General features: G+C 50.5%; 1 protein-coding gene across 12 annotated transcripts in view; it reads right to left on the bottom strand.

Annotated features, from left to right (window-relative positions):
• The window catches only part of POC1A (POC1 centriolar protein A), a 67,372-nt gene extending 57,883 nt beyond the window's left edge, over positions 1 to 9,489 (bottom strand). For 3 of the 12 annotated variants that reach the window (XM_077858679.1, XM_077858677.1, XM_077858676.1), the window contains exons 1-6: positions 9,160 to 9,469; positions 6,259 to 6,343; positions 5,129 to 5,300; positions 4,547 to 4,726; positions 3,213 to 3,320; positions 2,181 to 2,296 (exon numbers count right to left, since the gene is read on the bottom strand). In XM_077858679.1, the coding sequence (XP_077714805.1) occupies positions 2,181 to 2,296; positions 3,213 to 3,320; positions 4,547 to 4,726; positions 5,129 to 5,300; positions 6,259 to 6,343; positions 9,160 to 9,177 (679 nt within the window). In that variant the 5' untranslated portion in view covers positions 9,178 to 9,469. Of the gene's footprint in view, positions 1 to 2,180; positions 2,297 to 3,212; positions 3,321 to 4,546; positions 4,727 to 5,128; positions 5,301 to 6,258; positions 6,344 to 8,919; positions 8,939 to 9,159 lie in introns of those variants that run through there. The other 9 variants (XM_077858680.1, XM_077858685.1, XR_013357869.1 and 6 more) reach the window with 8 other exon arrangements.
• Positions 9,490 to 19,669: the final 10,180 nt, after the last annotated feature.

Genomic DNA, 19,669 nt, shown 5'->3' with positions numbered 1-19,669 from the left:
AGCACCGCCAGTCACTGACTCCCCGGCCCACCCACTGCCAAGCCTGCCCCCTCAAGAACTCCAGGGACCTCTCTCCAGCACCTGCCACCCTTCTCAACTGCTCTGTATCACTCTACCTCCTGATCACCCTCTTCAGGAGATTCTGCTTTTCTTTATGCCTCTGGTCCTGCCCTCTCAGCCCTTTTCCATCCTTCACTCTGGCTGCTTTGTAGACCTTTCCCTCCATGGCCCCTCAATCATAGGGACCCATGATATGGCTTCAGCCCTTCTCAAGGCCCAGATTTCTGGGCCCAGCGGGACCCTCAACCCGTAATGTCACCTACTGACTCTCTCAATCTCCAAAACCTAACCCTTGGACCTGATCCCTGCCCTACTTGGATGCCCTCCTCTCACTCAGACATGGGGCATAAGTAGCCCACCCACCAGTCGCCCAAGCACACCAGTTTCCCACCCAGGCAGGCTCTGTATGTCCTTTCAGACATACCTTTGCTCTTCGAGCAATGGGACCAGTCCCAGCACTGCCAGCCAGGCTGCATCTTTTGGACCATGGGCCAGAGTATGGCATTCAACGCCCTCCCCAATGGGTTCCTACTGGTGCATGCCACAAACCCAGACCCATGCTCCTGATCCATCAGAGGTGAGGCTGGACTCTCCCATGGTCACCTAGAGATCCTCTCCCCTCAGTGTCAAGACTTATGTGATGAAAAAAATAATAATAATAATACAAATTAGAAGAAAAAGATTTATGTGGTACTAACCACATTTCTAGTACTGTATTATAATCATCATGTAGACTCCCCCAACACATCTTCACAAATCCCATGAGGTACTATTATCACCCTTTACAGACAGGAAACAGCCTATACTCCTAACCTGCCTGGCCTCGTCACCTCCCCCTCCCAATACTCCTGACCCCACACTCAGAGGCACCTTCCCGCCCCGGCACTCCTCCATACCTGCCAACCCTCCCCCAGTCAACCGCTGCAGATGTGCGCCAACTCCAACCCAGGCCTGGCCCAGAGAAGAGAGGTCTCTAAGCCTGAAGGAGGGAAGGAAAGCTGTGGTTTCCAAGTAGAGGGTAGACCCCATAGCTACTCTGTTCTAGAAGGTCTGTCTGCAACAGCTGCAGCTACGACAAGCCCCAGGGCTTTCTGTTAAGGAAGAGTGGCTAGCCTCTGCCACCTGGTGGTGGTGTAGGGCAATGCAGGCCAGACTCCCTACTCCAGGATCTCCGGACCCAGACTTGGCAACACCGGCATCTGAACCCCTTACTTGGTTCCTGTTTTGTGCCTGGCACTCTCTAAGTTCTTGGCAGAGACTAACTCATTACCCTCCCAACACCACCTGTGAAGGAGGCCCTATCACTGTCCCAGGGGGCCCAAAGGAGTCAAATGCCCTGCCCAACGTCCCACAACTCCAAATACTGAGGATGGTTGCAAAGCCCACCCTCCGCCATATGCTTTTTAAGACCAAGAGCCTCTCCCTCAACATGGGAGGTCTGCTAGCCTCAGTTACCTCAAGGAAGTGCTGTCCTCAACAGCTGAGAATCAGCTAGGAGGGGATGCAAGGGAAAGCTGAACCCCAAGCCCAACACCTTTGTCCAGACGCATCCTTTCCATTTCAGGGGTGAATTCTGGATGTAGCCCATGGACTTTAAATCTTGTCCCAAGACAATAACCACAGTTTTTCCAACAACTCCAGCTCTACCCCAACCTGGTCTTAGCCCCAGACCCACAGGCCTGCCCACCATATTGCCCCTGGCCCCACTCCTAGTTCCTCCTGTGGCAGATCACCACCTCCCTTCCCTTCCCCATCCCCCGGCCAAGGTGACTCACAGCCCTGCCCAGTCACACCTGCTCTCAAGTTCCACACTCCAGCACCTTCCAGCTCACCCTAATCACACCCGGTCCGTCCCTACCCTACCTCCCAGCAGGAGCCTAAGATGGCCTATGTTGACTGCTCGCTGTTCTGCCCTCTGAGGGCTATAATTCTCAGGGGACATGGCCCCAGGGCTGCTTCCTGATTCTGGTCTCCAACCTGAGTTGACCCCTGGAGATCCCAATGGGCCCAGGACTCCTCCCCACTGACCAGGGCCGTCCTCAGGCCTGCTTCAGCATGATGGCCACAAGCCTGACGCCAGGTTCCGCACTGTCATGCTGTGGCTGCTCAGGGACACTCACGCTGGTAGTGCTGCAAGAGGCGGTGCATCCGCACGTCCCACACCTTCACTGTGTTGTCCATGCCGGCAGCGGCGATGCACGTGCCACTGGGGTGGAAGTCCACGTAGGTGACAAAGCTGGAAAGGCAGGGGCCGCCGCATGCTGTAGGACTGTCCTGGCCCAGAACAGACCCCCCTTTCCCATCCCTGCACATCTGCTCAAGCTGTTCCCCAAACCCAAAATATCTCCCTTCTGCCCTTTTTCTTTACCAGGTGGCCAAGGGACAGCAGAGAGAGGGCAAAAACAGTGGCTAACAGTGACCGGAGGTGGACTCATCAGGGACCGAATCCCAGCGTCCACCTCTAAATACAAGTAGAGAAAGGGGTCTTCAGCCTAAACGACAGCTGACAGCTCAGGCTGTTCAGAGTCAGAGCAAGGGCCCTCATCAAAGCGATGAGGCCTGGCCCCAAAGGGCCAGTGGGACCCCAAGGCCACTGGTTGACCCATCTGCAGGAGACAGGCCAAGGGTGACACCCAGGCTGGCACCATGGCCAGCTCTTAGGAGACGCCTTTCCCTGGGGCTCCCGCCTACCTGAGGAGGGCAGAAGTTGAGGTTCATTGAGGAGACCAGAACAGGTGAGGCCCTGCTCTAATGCAGGCTCCTCCCTCTCCTGATGATGCAGCACAGTGTGAACAGCCACCAAGAACTTACAAGAACCTGACAAGCCTTTCATTTATAAACCCATCGTCATAGGTAATACACTAACATGATTTTGGGAAGTCTGGGGTCACCTTCTTTTGGATAGACAAGTCACAATCTGAGAACCATTAAGTGAAGGGAATAGAAAGGCCCCCAAGAAGCATGTCTTGAGGTTAAGCATTCATTATTTGTGGAGATGGGGATGAGGCTGAACCTTCTAGTCACATAGGAAAAAATTCAGAGGCAGAGAGCAGCAGAGACGTGGCTCCACCTCAGGCCACAGGGGTCCCTGGGTGTCTACGTCCATGCTTTTCATGAGCACCTGCAGTTAGAGGACAGGCACTGTGACTTACCCGCCATGCTCACAGTAAGAGTGGACACACTCCCGGCTAGTCTTGTCCCACAGCTTTACAGTCTTATCATCGCTGGCAGACACGATGAGCCGCCCGTCAGGGGAGAACCTGAACCAGGCAGAGCACAAGTCACACCACCACCATCCCAGAACCAGCCAAAGCTACACGCACTGCTCTGACCCTGAGTGATCCTGGGCAAGTGGCTTTCCCTCTGTGAGATAGCTAAGAATGGTACCTACCTTGTGGTAAGCAGGAGCAGCCTCCTGTGCACGAAGCCCCCAGCACTGCACGTGGCAACTTGTGTACTGACTGCTGATGCTATCAGAGTGAAGGTGGCCCAAAGCCCACCATCAGCATCGTTATCCTGTTCCCAGGTCCCCTGAGCCTACATTTGACTCTGAGAACAACCTACCAACAAAAATGTGTGGAGGTCCTGGGGACCCATCACCAAAAGCTGGCATAGGCTCAATACTTGTCTGCTGGCCTGGTCCCTCCTGTTCTCAGGAGCCTGATGGTGAGGTCTCTCTGAGCAATCCGGGACCTCCCAGGACAAAGATGGCCTGAAGAACAAGTAACTTGCATGGGGTCCCCAGGAGAATGCCACAACAGTTCCCGACCTCTGACTACCATGGTTTCCCAGTGTCCGCAGACCTCCCAACCTCCTCCTCCAGAGCACAGAGACCTCTGCTCAAAGGATCAGAATAGCTGAAAGTAGCCACATCACCCTTTAGTCATCTGGCCCCCATCACCACAGCACTGTCCCCACCACACCAAAGGGAGAGCCAGCCTCCAGAGCAGCCTCCTCAGAAGCCTCAACTCCCAACTGGCAGCTCAAGCAAAGTCAGCTTCTCAGAGGCAGATTCAGATTCCAACCTCAGCTCTGCCACTAACCCAGCATGCACCCAGAGGCAAGATACTGCACTGTTCTGAACCTCAGTGTCTTCATCTGCAAAATGGGAATGATACCCCTACCTTGCAGGGCTGCCATGAAAAGTGCAAAGAAATCGTATAGTGGTAGTAGCAATACCATTGTGTTGCTATTGCTCCTCAATAACCCCTGCTAACTTGCTTTAGGCCACATCAGCCCGGATGTCAAGGGCTCAATCATGGCTGGCAATGAACTAATTTACTTGTTAAATGTGAGCTAGAAGCTCCTCAATAATTCACAATGTAACAACTTCTTTGTTCCTATTTTACAGGTAAGGAAGCTGAGGCTCAGGAAGAAAAAAAGAGTAGCTAGTTTGCCCAAGGTCATAATACTGGAACTTGGCAGCGCCTCAGTGCCTCTCAAACCCCAGGTCCCTCCAAAGGTCTTAGGGCAGGATGATGCTCACCTGGCGCAGCGTACCCAGTTGATGTGCTGGCTTAGGGAGAACAGGAATTTCTGGCGATGAGTTGACCACACCTTAACTGTTTTGTCGTCAGAGGCCGTCACAAGAGACTGGCCATCACTGCAGAAGTGGACGCTCCTCACTGTGGCTGTGTGTGCACGAAACACGGTAGACTCGCCTTTGCTGCAGGGATGGGTATTCCAACTCAGGAAACCCGTAACAGTGACGGGAAGGTCCGTGAGCACCTCAAAGCTCTCCCCACCCCTCCCTCAGAAGCCTCTCCCAATGTCAGTGCAGGCCCACACACCAGTCTCCCTCAAGGAAGGCCAGAACCGCACCACTCACCCTGCTCACATCAGCATCAGATGGGATCCCTTCCAGGATGGCTGGGGTAAGCCCAGAATCCCTGCTGCTAACTCTAATGGGAGGGGTCTAACTGGAGCCCCAGCTTCTGATGGCACTTCTTCAGAAGTAGGGTAGATGTCCCACTGTGACAAGTCCCGAGCCAGCATGGGGACCTGAATGTGGACAGCTCTGGCACCCGGTCCCCAGGCTCAGACAAGCCCTTCAAAGTCTGTAACTCACACATTGGGTATCCAGATCCGGACAGTCTTGTCTCGGGAGCCTGAGGCAAGCAGGTGTCCCGAAGGGGAGAAGTTCACACAGGTGACAGCATCCTTGTGGCCCGCAAAGCGGTAGGCGCGTGACTGGGGCTTCATGTGCCAGACCATGAGGCATGAGTCCATGGAGCCACTGGCTGAGAAAGTAGGGATGCTGTAACCCTCAGCTCTAGAGGGCCTTGATCCTCCAGCAGGATGACAGGGTAGGGAGACAAGAGACAGACCACACTTCCAGCATCTGCTGAGCTGGGGTTTGGAGAATCAACGGGCTGTCAGCTCTCCATGCAGCAGGCCCACATGGGAGCCAGACCAAGAGATGCCCTTCACATTTCTGCAACCCAGCAGGCCTCTGAGAAAACTCATCCCCTGTGGGGCTCCCCCGCAGTCGTACCCTAAGGGCACTAGAAAACAAGTCCTCCCAGACAACCCAATGGACCTCTTACCATTGAGAAGGTCCAAGTCAATCAGAAACCTAGAGATCCCCAAGACAGATCAAATGACCAGTTTGCTCTTAATCTACAGTGACCAGCAACCTCTGGCAGGGGACCCTGACCATGGGAATAAAGGGAGAGCCTTGTCCACAGAAAAAAGAAAGCTGCAGCCATGACAGCTATGTATGAGCCCCCAAGAGACCAAGGAGCCACGTCACTCAGCTGCTGAACAAGAGCGGCAGGAGGGGAGTACCCAGCTCTGCTCTTCATCCTTCTCACCCTTTAACTAGATGTTCCCATATTGCTGTGGACAACAGAATGGACGATCCAAGAAAAAGGAGCCACTGTTTAGGGACATTCCACCAGCCAGATCCAACAGATGGCTGGGGTATATGCAGTGAAAAAAATCAGACCCTGGGCCTACTCTCCAAGGCTACGTGCCCTTGGCAAGGCCCCGAACTCTCTGGAGTCTCACACTCCGTATATAGAATGGAGTTCACAAAGCCCAGCACCCAGACAGCTGGTCAGCTGAAGCAAGATGCCGGTCTAGACAAAGCACCTGGGCCTTCACTGTGCCCTACTCCTCCAACACCACCCCTCTCAGGTAAAGACTCAGCCTTCTCAGATCATAATGTAGTGCTTAGGAAAAGATGTTTCCTCTTACCCAGCTGCTTCGTGTTGAGACTGAAGTCCACAGAGGTAATTGCATCTCGGTGGCCCTTAAAGTGCCTCTCCAGTGAGGGGTCCTCCTGTGGAAGAGCCAGGGTCAAATGTGTGAAACCTGGGTAAAAAAGAGGCTTACCCAGGGCCAAGACTCTTCCTAAAACAGCCAAGAGGCTGTTCAATACTCAATGCTGATCTTGTATATAGAAAAGCCTAAGGAATCCACTATTAGAAAACTATTAGAACTAATAAACTAGTTAAGCAAGGCTGCAGGATACAAGATCAATATATAAAAATCTATGTTTATTGCTGATGTGCAAAAATACAAATCTGAAGAATGATAATTCCATTTATGACCTATAAGAATAGGCTCAGTCAGTAGAGCATATGACTCTTGATCTTGGGGCTATGAGTTTGAGTCTCAAGTTGGGTATAGAGGTTACTTAAAAATAAAATCTTAAAAAAAAAACTAACAAAAAAAAGTGAAGGCTTATACAGTGAAAACTATAAAATAGGGATCCCTGGGTGGCGCAGCGGTTTGGCGCCTGCCTTTGGCCCAGGGCACGATCCTGGAGACTGGGGATCGAGTCCCGCGTCAGGCTCCCGGCATGGAGCCTGCTTCTTCCTCTGCCTGTGTCTCTGCCTCTCTCTCTCTCTCTGTGACTATCATAAATAAATAAAAAAAAAAAAAAAAAAGAAAACTATAAAATACCTTTGAAAGAAATTTTAGAAGACCCAGGTAAATAGAAAAATATCCATGCTGAAAGTATGGAAAGCAATTTTGTTAAAATGTGCTACTCCCTAAATTGATCTACAGATTCAACAGTCCCTATCAAAATTTTAGGTGCCACTTTTTACAGAAATTGACAAGCTGATCTTAAAATTAAATAAAAATGTGAGACAGCCAGAATAGACAAAATAATCTTAACCAAAAAAATGAAAAAATAGTTGCTATAGAAAAAAAGTTCATTGTTCCTCAAAGAGTTATCAAATGACCCAGTAATTCTGGGTAAATGCCCCAAAGAACTGAAAGCATGTTCACACAAATACTTGTACACAAGCATTCATAGCAATATTATTCACAACAGCCAAAAACTGGACAGACCTAAATGTTCATTAACAGATGAATAGATAAACAAAATGTGGTCTCTTCATACAATGGAATACTATTCAGCAGTAAAAAAGGAAGTACTCTCTCTGTGACTATCATAAATAAATAAAAAATTTTTTAAAAATTAAAAAAAAAAGGAAGTACTAACACATGCTACAACATGGATGAACCCGGAAAACATGGGAAGTGAAAGATGGCAGATATAAAAGGCTAAACTTTGTCTGATTCCACGTATAAGAAATGTCCAAAATAGGCAAATCTACAGAAGAAATTAGTGAGGTGAGGGGGAGTGACTGTTTAGTGGGTACAGGTCTCTCTTTGGGGTGACAAAAACATTCTGGAATTAGAGTGTGATGATCGTCGCACAACACTGTGAATGAATGTACTAAACAGCGATGAATCTTACCACCTTAGAAGGTTTTATAGTATTTGAATATGTCAACAAAGCAATTTTTCTAAAAGAATCAAGAAGAGAAAATGGGGGTCTTTCAGCAACCCCCATCTCAGGAATCAGATTCCGTACCCTCAATCTCACTGTGGACTAGCCAATGAACCTAGAGGTCACCCTGGACAGGCCCCAAGGGCCAGGGCCATCGTCTCCACTCCGCCCTACGTCAAGGTAGCAGTAGTTCAGGACACTGCTTAGTAAGACATGGAGAAAACATTCCAGAGACTCTCTCCACCCAACAGCAGCTTGTCTTGGCACTTGGGAGAGTTATAGCCCTGCCATGCAAACATCTTCCCCTATCCCAAATATCGGAAACCCCAAAGAAGCATTTTGGGCAGACCAGGGAGCCCAGCAAACCTCCTCTTGGGAAAAAAAAAAAAAAAGTCCTTGGAGGCAGAGCAAGTCCATTGCCACCCTAGAGAGCTGTAACCAGAACAAAGGCCCCCATGGCCCTGCGCCCAGCTCCACCCCCAACACACCTGCCTAAGTGCCCCTTTCAACAGAAAGGGAGTGGTGACTGAGGGAGGGCCCCCAAGAGAGCAGCAACTGCCTCCCCTGAACCTCTTGGGAGAAGATAATGCCCACCTCTAGGCTCAGTGGGCAGAAGCAAGTTCAGATCCACCGCTGACCAGGCGGCCCCTGAAGCCTCCCCACACCCTTTCCACCTCCTCATCCCACTGGGCTCTGTGCTTCCTCACCCCAGAGGTGGTTGATATTTCGAAGCAAGTGGGGAGGGACTTATGGGAAGGGCCCTAGATTAGGGGTCAAAAAGCCTACATTTTGGCCCTCTGCTCTAGTCCCCACACGCCTAAGGGTGCCAGCAGGCACCACCCGGTCTTTCTGACTCTCGACACTGCCCAAAGGCGAGACCTGTTTAAACACTCTCTCGGGGGGGGGGGTTGGAGTGCTTCGCTCTGGAGGAACCTGGAATTCAGGGCGCCAGGCCCAGATCACACTGCAGACCGGCGCTGTCCCGCCCGAGCAAGGTGGACGCTCACCACGCCCCCACCCAGCCTCCCACTGCTCAGGACCGCCAGGCTGAGGCCAGGGAGGCCCGACGCTGGCCGCTGGCCCGACCTCCCGTCGGAACACACTAGTACTACCGTCTCCTCCGCGAGGATGCAGACCCTAGGAGCAGGGACTGGCTGGCCCGCCCCGGTGGCCGGCAAAGGCTCTGGCTCCAGGAGGCGCCCACTAGGCTTCCCGACCCAGCGCCCCCTGCACAGACGGTACCCCGGGGCTGGGGAAGACCGGCTCGGAACCCGGCGTCCCACATGCTCCCCTCGCAGCCATCGCCCCGGGCAGGCGCCCACCCCGCGGGGAGACCGCCGGCAGGCACTTACAGGGCAAGGCGCAGCCATGGCGGGCCCGGGGCGCCCAAGGCGCCGGAGAAGTCGGCGTAGGCCGTTGCGGCCCGTTCAGTTTCCGCGCCCCCCAACCGCCGCCAATAGCAACGCGGGTCGCGTCGCCACGCCCCGCCCACGGCGGTTAAAGGAGACGCAGCGCCTCAGCTTTCTGTCTCCCGGCCGGAAGCAGAGCGGTGTGGTCTGTTTCAAAGCCTCGGCGCGCAGCTCCACCAGGCCAAGCAGCCCACGGAGGCTGCCGCCAGAGGTCTCTGCCCACTGTCACTAATCCCCTGGGAAATTAAAAAAAAAAAAAAAAAAAACAGGATGTGGGGTTCACTCCGCCGGCCCGTAGCCCGGTTTACGAGGCGGCGAGCAAAGCCTTCTGGGAAATGCAGTTTCTAGACGGCCGCCACCTTGTGTCTGCAGGAAAGTGGAACTACTTTTCCCGAGATCCCTTGAGGGCGGGCGGGTGATTAACCACCGGTAGGAAAGGCGTCAAGGATCCCGGAAGTGCAGGACACGTGGGTCATTGTATACGTGCTCTCTTAAAGGGCCCTTGAAACCGGGTGTTCGCCCAATACCTTAAGAGCCAATTAGTCGCCCCTCAGAGAGTCTTTAAATGGTTCACTCCTCCTAATTTAAAACAAGTGTCCATTTAAAAGAGCGGTAGTCACTTGGAATTACACCTACGGGCGGAGAAATCTAGGTTCTAATCTGTTATTGTCCTGCTTCCTTGTGTGACCTTGGGCGGGGGGGAGGGGGGGGGCGGGAAGCACCTCTGCTTGCACCTTAGTTTACCCATTTGTAATACAAGGGAGTGTGAGGCAGCCTGGTCTTCTCAGACCCCTCAGTCCTGAGAAGCTGTTATAAGTTACATGTTTAAAAGAGGAGACATTTCTAGGTATGTTTCTTGAGACAAGGGAGACAAAAGCAAAATTAAACTCTTTGGACGACCTCAAATCAAAAGCTTCTACAGGGCAAAGAAAATAATTAGCAAAGCCGAAAGACAACCTACTGAATGGGAGAACATATTTGCAAATGACATATCTGATAAAGGGTTAGTGTCCAAAATATATAAGGAACTTCTATAATTCAACGTCAAAAATTCAAATAATCCAATTAAAAGTGAGCAGAAGACATGGACAGTTCTCCAGAGAGGACATCCAGATGGCCATCAGACACATGAAAAGATGCTCCACATCACTCACCCTCAGGGAAATTCAAATTGAAGCCACCATGAGATGCCACCTCACAACTGTCAGAATGGCTAAAACCAAAAACACAGGTAGCAAGTGTTGGCAAGGATGTAGAGAAAAATGAACCCTCGTGCACTGCTGATGGGAATGCAAACTGGTGCAGCCACTGTGGAAAACTGTATGAAGTTTTATCAAAAAATTCAAAATGGAACTACCGTATGATCTAGTAATTCCACTACCAGATAGTTACCCAAAGAATAGGAAAACACTAATTCAAAAAGATATATGCCCCTCCATGTTTATTGCAGCATTATTTACAATAGCCAAATTGTGGAAGCAACCCAAGTGTCCATCAGTAGATGAATGGGTAAAAAAAGATTATATATACATTATATATATATATATATATATATATATATAATATACATATATAATATACATATATAATATACATATATAATGAAATATTACTCAGCCATAAAAAAGAATGAAATCTTACCATTTGCAACAACATAGTTTTGAATGAATGAATCTAAGGAGTATAATGTTAGGTGAAGTAAGCCAGAGAAAGACAAATACCATATGAGCTCACTCATATGTGGAATTTAAGAAACAAAACAAATGAACCAAGAAAAAAAGAGACAACCCAAAAAACAGATTCTTAACTATATAGAGAACAAACTGATGGTTACCTGAGAGGAGGTGGGTAGGGAGATGGGTGAAATAGGTAAAGGGGATTGAGAGCACACTTACCATGATGAGCTCTGATAATGTATAAAACTGTTGGGATCCCTGGGTGGCACAGTGGTTTGGCGCCTGCCTTTGGCCCAGGGCACGATCCTGGAGACCCGGGATCGAATCCCACGTCGGGCTCCCGGTGCATGGAGCCTGCTTCTCCCTCTGCCTGTGTCTCTGCCTCTCTCTCCCTCTCTCTGTGTGACTATCATAAATAAATAAAAAATTTAAAAAAAAAATAAATAAAATAAAATAAAACTGTTGAATCACTATAGCATACACCTGAAACCCCTATAACTCTGTATGCTAACTAAACTGAAATTAAAATTAAAAACAAAATAAAATAAAAAGGAGACATTCTAAGGGCTTGGCCACCAGAGGCCATCCCTGCTCACTTTATGCTGTCAGAAAGTCCAGGCTGTCCTTGTCCAGACCTTCTACCCTGTCTCTGGGCATCTTCCCAATCTGGAACTGACCTGGACCGGATGTTTTGCAATATTCAGAAACCTTCTGTCATCTCCCTGGACAGGCTAGTTTGGCCAGACTCCAATACTGATTAGGATCTGGCCAGGCCCTGAGGTTTCTCACTGCATCCTGAGTCCTAAGATGGTGTCTATGTAGACCTCTAAACCAGAGCATATTCAGAAACTGGCACATGTGGGTAGCTGGCATGTAGAGGAGTGGGTCTCTGCTTTGGGCCTGGAAAGTCTGGGGCTAGACAGAAGAAACAGATATATATTTAATCCCATCTTCACTGTGATTTGGCATAGAATTGGTATTTTTGTTTTGTTTTGTTTTTTTTGCATTACAAATGTTCAGGCTCATTTAACTCAGGCACTGAAGTTCTCCTTAAAACAAGTATTACATCATTCACACACCCCAAAATTGTTCAACACTGTTCAAAGGATGATTTTCAAGTCTTCCCACCAACATTCACAACTTATTCAGCTATTCTTTTGCCTGCTGTCCAAATACTTAAAGTGAAAAACTTAAAGAAAAAAAATTAAATATGGAAAAATGTATTCATTAAACTTAGAGTTTTTTTATTGTTGTTATTGGTAGTGTTTTTGGTTTTGGTTTTGTTTTATTTGTGTAATTTTAACTATGGAACACCCCTGGCCTATAGGAGCTTATAATCTACAAAACAGAATTGAGAGAAACCCTTCTGTAAAATGATTTTCAAATGTCAAGCTCACTCAAAGTAACAGCACTGGAAGATTTTACTCTCCCTAGTCTTTCCAGATCCCACTACCTTCTATCCTTACCCATCAGAAGAGGAGCTGGAGATGCCCCATGCCCCACCCACTCTTCCTCATTTATTCTCCAAATATTGCAGCACCACATTCTGCCAACACCACAGAGACAGGCCAAGATCCACCACTAACACAACCTGCATAAATCAAGATTGGTGCCTCCACCTTCTGACTGAGCAGTCCCCACCCTGTGCCACCTCCATCAGATTGGGCTCCATTTTTATCTAAGTCCCTCATGTTGGGGATGCACATGCTCAATATTGGAAGAAACAACATTGTTGGCCTTAATGTTGGGCAGACCTCCATGTTGAGGGGGGCTGGAAGGGAGCTCCTTTTCAAGCCCCCTTGTGGCAGGAATATTTCTATCCTGGTATAAAGCCGATGGGTAGGCACCCCTGCAAGAGTCTCTCCCCCTGTCATCACTCCCAGACCCCCTGCCCCAGAGCCAGTGCCATCTCAGGATGAGACAGAGAAAGAAGGAAGAAAGGCAGGGATCACACCCACCCACATAGCGCAACTCAACCTGTGCCTAGAAAGCCCCGTTATTTCTGTCACTCAGCCCTGCATTATGGCCTGGGCTTGAAACTCTGAGCATGGCAGGCAGATGTACACATCTTGAGATAAGCCCAGGCCCTGCCATCTCTAAGCTGGGTGATCTAGCAGGAGTCACACTATATCTCTGAGCCTCCACGTCCTTTACTATAAAATAATCATAACATATCTGCCCAATGGGGGAGGAAGGATTCCATGAGCCATTAATTTATATCAAAGCTTGATATTGAGCTGCCACTTAATGCATTTGACTTTTTGCTATGACCTCAGTCACATCACATACCTCCTCTGCTCCAACTATCTAGCAGATACCTCTCTGTCTCTGCTCCCACCTCTCTCCCCTAGCTGCCTCTGCTCTGGCCACATTGGCCTTCTTGCTGTTCCTTGAATAACAATGTGTCAGGCACACTCCTATCTTAGGATTTTGCATTGGCTATTGTCCCTGTGTCCACTTGGCTCAAGCATCATTCCCATCAGGACTTTGTTCATCTACCTCCTTCTTGGTGTGGCTTTCCCTGGCCATCCCACTTAAAATGCCAACCTGCCTTCCCTGTCTCTGCTTTACTTTCCACCAGTGACATTGCCATTTGACACACTTGACTTATTGGTGTTATCTTCCCCCTCTTAGAACATCAGATCCAGGGAAAGAATGTGACTATATTCTGTACCCAGCACAGAGCACAGACAGAGTGGGGTCACAGTAAATATCTGCCAAACAAATAAGCAAATCATGACAAGATTCATGAGTGGTTATAGAGCCTGTGACAGTCAGGACTTGTTCTCAGTGGGAGAGAAGGGGAAGGGATTAGGGTAATCAGGAAAAGCTTTCTGTGAGGTCAGGGAAACCAGAGCTTCAGAGCACAAATGGGACCTAGGTATACAGGAGGGGGGTGGGGCACAATTCCAGTGCAGGGAACAGACTAGACAAAATCTGATGGCAGGATTGAATGGGAAGCATCTGGAGAGCAAAGATAAAGCAGGTGGGCTCAGAAGTGAGGCTAGATTATAAAGTCACAAACATTGCCAAGAGTCGTGGGAATCAGTCTCAGTGGGTCAGAGGGCTGGCCACACACCCCCTCTCAGAACTGAGGGTTGCCAAAAGAAACCTCTCACAGATGAGGCTATGGTCTCAGGACTGCGTGTTGTGGAAGTGATCCCTGCAGGAAGGAAGTCCCACTGCAATTCTGGGCCTGAGTCATATCTACTGGGGAAATGGTGTGCCCCTACAGGGCAAACTTCTCTAAAGACAGGTTATACCCCAAAGCAAGGAGGAGTCTAAGGGGCCACAAACCTTCATCTTTGCTCAGCCCTGCTCCTCCATCCAACCATGTTGGCCACTCTGGTAAAAAGCCCACATTGGTGGGAACACTGGGGAGTCCCTCTGGGCGAGTGTCCACCTTGAGCCTGTTCTTCCATATTGCAAACAGTGAATGGCATGGCTAGAGTTGCTATGGCAATTCCTGGGGGTGGGGATGGCAATGCACCTGGAACTAGTTTCCAGGAGGTGTAAAGAAACAGAGCTAGTTGGTAGCCACACCACACCATCCATTCAAGTCAGATGGGGAAGCCTCTATGTGCTGAGTCCTTCTAGCCACATCCCATTTGTATGACCAATGTCCTCCCTCCCATAACCACAAGCAACACCTTGGAAGGTGCTGGGCTTTCCTTTCATATTGTTCAGGGTAAAGGGAAGAGTCCAGAAAAGCCCAGCTGTGATAGAACAAACCGCACAAAGCTCAGGCCCCATGACCTTGTACAGGAGGGCTGGGGTGGGGTGCAAATGCCATAAAAGGTATGAACTCAAACCTGAGAACTTTCCTGGTAGATAATTCAGACAGGGCTTCAGAGCATCAATATTCAGCCCTGGCTGCTGTTTAGAATCTCTGCACGTGGAGACAGCACCAGCGTCTTAAGTTCCCCAGATGAGTCCATTAGGCTAAGGTTGCTCTAAACCAGAGTGACTGAGAGAACTTTCTATGGTTATGGAAATGTTCTACAGCTGCACTAATACAGTAGCCGTTGGTTACACGTGACTGTCGAACACCTGAAATGTGGCTACTGTGCCTAAAGAACTGAATTTTAAAATTTATCTAATTTCCATTCATTTAAATTTAACAGCCATATGTGCCCAGTGGCTGCCGTGTTGGATAGCACAACCTTAGACTACAATTTGGCTCTGTGGTCTTAGGCAAGTCACTGAGCCTCTCAGACTTCAGTCTTCTGGTGAGGCTGTGAGAAACAGAGGCCAGTCCACAGCAGCCAAGGCAATGCTTTGTCCCTGTACCCCTCTGCCCAGCTGCAGGGGAGAACAGAGAAAATCCGTTGGAGGTGGGAGGTGGTTGGAGATACCAGCCCAACCCCAGTGATGTGGAGCAAGAAAGGAGGATGCAGGCCACAACCATGTGGGCCCCATAGCAGGACTTTGCCAGCTGCTCCCAGAGCATTTGGAGTGAGAAAATGGGGCTGAGGGCCTGAGAATCAGGGTAATTGGATTTCCCTCCTTCAAGGAATCCTGAATTGTGGTGCAGTGAACCAGCCTAGAAAGGGTCAGCACTAAAGTCCATGATAGCCACATGAAGTCACTAAACACCAAATGCCACATGAAGTCTTCGTCCCAACCCCAGGAGTGATGCAACCTTCTGTACATTTTACTGATGAAGAAACTGAGGCACAGAGTTAGTAAGTGGGGAGCCAGGATTAGAACCCAAGTCTGCGGGGATCTCTGGGTGGCTCAGTGGTTTAGCGCCTGCCTTCGGCCCAGGGTGTGATCCTGGGGTCATGGGATCGAGTCCCGCATTGGGCTTGCTGCATGGAGCCTGCTTCTCTCTGCCTGTGCCTCTGCCTCTCTTTCTCTCTCTCTCTCTCTCTCTCTCTCTCATGAATAAATAGATAAAAATCTTAAAAAAAAAAAAAAGAACCCAAGTCTGTGTTCTGCACAGACTGCACAGTCTGAACCTTTAATTCTAACACATATTGGAAAAAGAACTAAGAACTCTTAAATAGTTTGGGCCCCAGTAGAACTCAAAAGGGCTTCAAGACTTTCACTGCAGGGCACCTGGGTGGCTCAATCAGTTGTGTCCTACTTGATTTCAGCTTAGAACAGGATCTCAGGGCTGTGAGATCGAACCCTGTGTCAGGCTCCATGCTGGCCATGAGATGGTGGCCAAAAGTGTCCCAAAGTGGCCAACCCCACACTAGAAAGTCTTCTGTTGTCTTGTATTTTATCTGAAATAGGCAAGTAAGTTTAGCATTTGCTTCTCTTTAAATATCTTTTTAATGAAAAATTAATGTTTTAATGGTGGACCAGTTAACCCCAAGCCATGCTGGTATTCGGGAATATGCCCCACATTATGCTGCAGTTTCATGTTCCCCCTCCACCATCCATCAGTGTGAGAAGCAACCAGTCATCAAACGAGGTGAGCCTGCTCATAGGGCCTAGTGCTCAGGGTTTCCAGAATACAGGGTGCATCTGGCTTAAATGCCTATTTCTAGGCCAGCACTAGAGTCTGACTCCATGGGTCCAGGTAATTCTTACGTGATGGTCTTGGTACCTCACCAAGGGGCCCTGGGCACACTAGGGGCCTGGGCAGCCCTGCCCTGCCCTCAACGGGAGCTCTCACTCATCTATGAGGTTCTGGCCAGGGACCCAAGACTAGACAAGGCTCAACGATAACCCTAGCTTGCTCTGTGGTCCTATCTCAGGCTCAGTTTCCCCATTGTCCAATAAGGAGATCCATAGGGAACTTCTATAGCCCTTCTGGTCTCAATGAGTGTATGCGGTTGGGCAGACTTACTGAAGAAAGTGGCTGAAGGCACCAGGCCTCCTTTGTCTCCCCTTCTTCATCATGCCACACTGGTGTCCCACACTCCCAGCTCAGGCCCCCGTGGGTCTTCCCTCTGCCCAGCTTGCCCTTCCCTGAGATCATGGTTTGTCTCAGGCATGGCCCTTCAGGCCTCAGCCTGAACATTGACTCCTCAGAGGCACCTCTTCTGGCTCTCTTCTCCCTCCATCCTTCTCATGCTTATGTGCCATTACTTTCTCATGCATCTCTCCCTGGACTGTGAGCTCCAGGAGAGCAGGAACCTGCCCCTGCTGATCACGAGGGGATGCTGGGCACTCATCCCTGGCCTGACACAGGGAAAGATCACCTAGACTTTGACAATTCAGCTCCTGGAGTCACTGGGTCCGAGAAACACCAGGAAATCCCTTCAAGGGCCTCAGAGATGTTCAGCCTCTGGGAGGGGCTTTCTATCAGATTGTGATCAGGCAATTCAATTCTACAAGCATCTGTGAAGTGCCACTATGTGCCTAGCCCTATTCTGGCATCACCGCATTACAGAGGGTCAGGTGTATAGCAGCAGCCCCCATGCCTGACTCATTGGGGCAGTCAGGGAAGGAGCCATCAAGCAGGCTGAGCCCAGTGAATGTCCTCCCACGGGTTCCAGCTCAGCACTGAGGGGTCCCTCTGTTGACAAGATGGGGGACTTCTAGGAGGAGACATGTGGGGAAGGGGACTTGAAGAACAAATAGGTCTTCCACAGGGAAATGGTATCCCAGGCCCCAGGAGAGGAAGGTATGGGATGGAAGAGATACAAATACACAGCTCCTCCAGAGAGGGCAGTGGCAGGTGGGCAGTGACAGGCCTGCCTGGTGTGGACTCATCTCCACTGCAGAGCTGACCACCCATCTGCTCCCCTGCTCCTTGGAGATTGGCTCCTCCCATCCCAGCTGCCAAGAGCCAAAAAGTTCATCCAGGTGACAAAGGTCTCCTGTGGTGAGTCATCCGTGGGTCCCAGGTAGGTTCCCCCTGCATAGATTACTCACATGTTCAGGGCCAGAGTAGCCACCCTGTGCAGGGGAGCCCCACGGAAGGGCCGGGGCTTGTCTTCTGTTCCTGGTGGTGAGGGAAAAGGGGTTTGGCATAGATGAGAGATGATGACACTTGTCAGACAGTATTCCCCAGGGCTTGCCATGTAATCCTTCAGTTTAAACCCATCCATGGCTCCCGGGGCCCTCAGAAGAAGGCCAGGTTCCCCATAACCCATCTGCCTGCCCCTGCTCCAGCCTTGCCTCGCATCCCACCCCACCTCATGGGCCAGACCTTCCCACCCTTGTGCCTGGTCTATTCTGTTCCCTCTGCTTGGGAGTCCCCTGTCTTCAGCCTCTCAGGGCAAATCCTACCCCCTACCCTTGGTTTAAGTGCCCCCATCCTCTATGAGCAGAACGAACAGCCACCTCTCCTCGGGGGGCCCCCATGGGGCTCAGGCTGCTCAAACTCCCTCAGGCCAGATCTTCCACTTCGATAGCCACTGGAGGGAAGGTCTTGTCAGTTGGTTCTGGTCCCCTTTCTAGCACAGGGTGCATAGCTGCGTGTGCCTGTGTCTGCATTGTGACTGAGGACGCATGCGTGTGTCTGTGTGTATAAGTGCATCTGTACCTGCATGCGTATGTATGTGTGTCTGGGTATGACTGACCATGTGCCTGGTGGTGTCACTGAGTGCTTCTGTGTGCTTGAATGTGTGTGTGCATCTGAGTGAGACTCTATGCATGTACTTTTGTCTGCATATCTTAGTTTAGGTTCTTCCAAAAGCTGACCCTGAGGAAAGATTCAGGGGTACCTCATTTATTTGGGAGGTGATTCTGGGAAATAGCTGTAGAGAGAAGGAAAGTGAGACAGAGAAGGGAAAGCAGCCAGTTGAGGGTGTGTTGTTAAGCAAGTGACCACTGAAGGTGACTGGGGCCCAATCACACCAGAGAGCTCGGGGTCACGACTCAGATCAGGCCTCAAGGCCTTCCTGCCTGAGGATCAGGGAGAGGAGGGGTTTCTCTGCACATTCGTGACAGCCACGGTGGAGGCCTGGCATATCCAGGCTCTCCTAGGCCAGGCCTAGGGCCTTCTGGGGGAAGAAAGCACTCAGCACTCAAAGTCTTGGGTGCCAGCAAGGAAGTCAGGCTTGCATGTATGAAAGTGGTACGTGGGAGAGGACCGCGGAGAGTGCCAACACAAACTGCTACACTGTGTGTGTGCTGGTGCCCTGTTAGACCACATGGAAACAAGGACACAGGGACTCCCATGACCCCTTCTGTGCAAACTTCTGCAGGTTCAGAAGAGGTCAGCATATGAGGCGAGTGCTGGGCTCACCCTCCTTCCCTCTCCCAACCTGGTCAGCTCAGAATTTGCCAGATTATGTGAGGCCTGTGCCAGATTTGGCCAAACCAACCTGCACCTGCTCTGGGCAGTGACAGCTTCTGCCCTTGGACCACCATAGGGAGTGGGGGATCAAAGCGGGTTGAGGGCAGCGAGCTCAATATGGGAAGGCCCTATTGCAGAGAAAGCACTAGGACTAGAACCCAGGCCTCCTCTGTCTGACAGTTGCTGCCCACAGAAGCCTGGACAGGAGCAGGAAAGGCCAGGAAGACCACGCTACCCCTGTCCTATAGGCAGTGGGGAGCACCAGAGGCTTGGTGTGCCAGCAAGGGGTACAGTCTGTGCTCCCCTTCAGGGGGACCACTCTGAGACTGGAAGCCCAAGCACTCAGAGGAGGTACTTAACCGGGCAGATTGGACAAAGCCCTAAGTGTAGCAGGGACACAAGGGGCTTGAGCCCAGGGCTCAAGGGGATGCACATGGGGTGAAGCTGGCCAAGGCGCTACTCCTCCTTGGGGAGGGCTGGTGGCCAGTTACTGCTCAGCAAAGTTTAGGAATTCAGAAGCTGCAAGACAGAGCTGGGGTCAGGGGATCATGGGAATGGGGAAAGGGGAACTTCCAGG

The sequence above is a fragment of the Canis aureus genome, chromosome 19, assembly GCF_053574225.1.
Source record: "Canis aureus isolate CA01 chromosome 19, VMU_Caureus_v.1.0, whole genome shotgun sequence".
Classification (NCBI taxonomy): Eukaryota; Metazoa; Chordata; class Mammalia; order Carnivora; family Canidae; genus Canis; species Canis aureus.
Note: the sequence above shows the minus strand (reverse complement) of the source record. Positions and strands in the feature narration are given on the sequence as shown.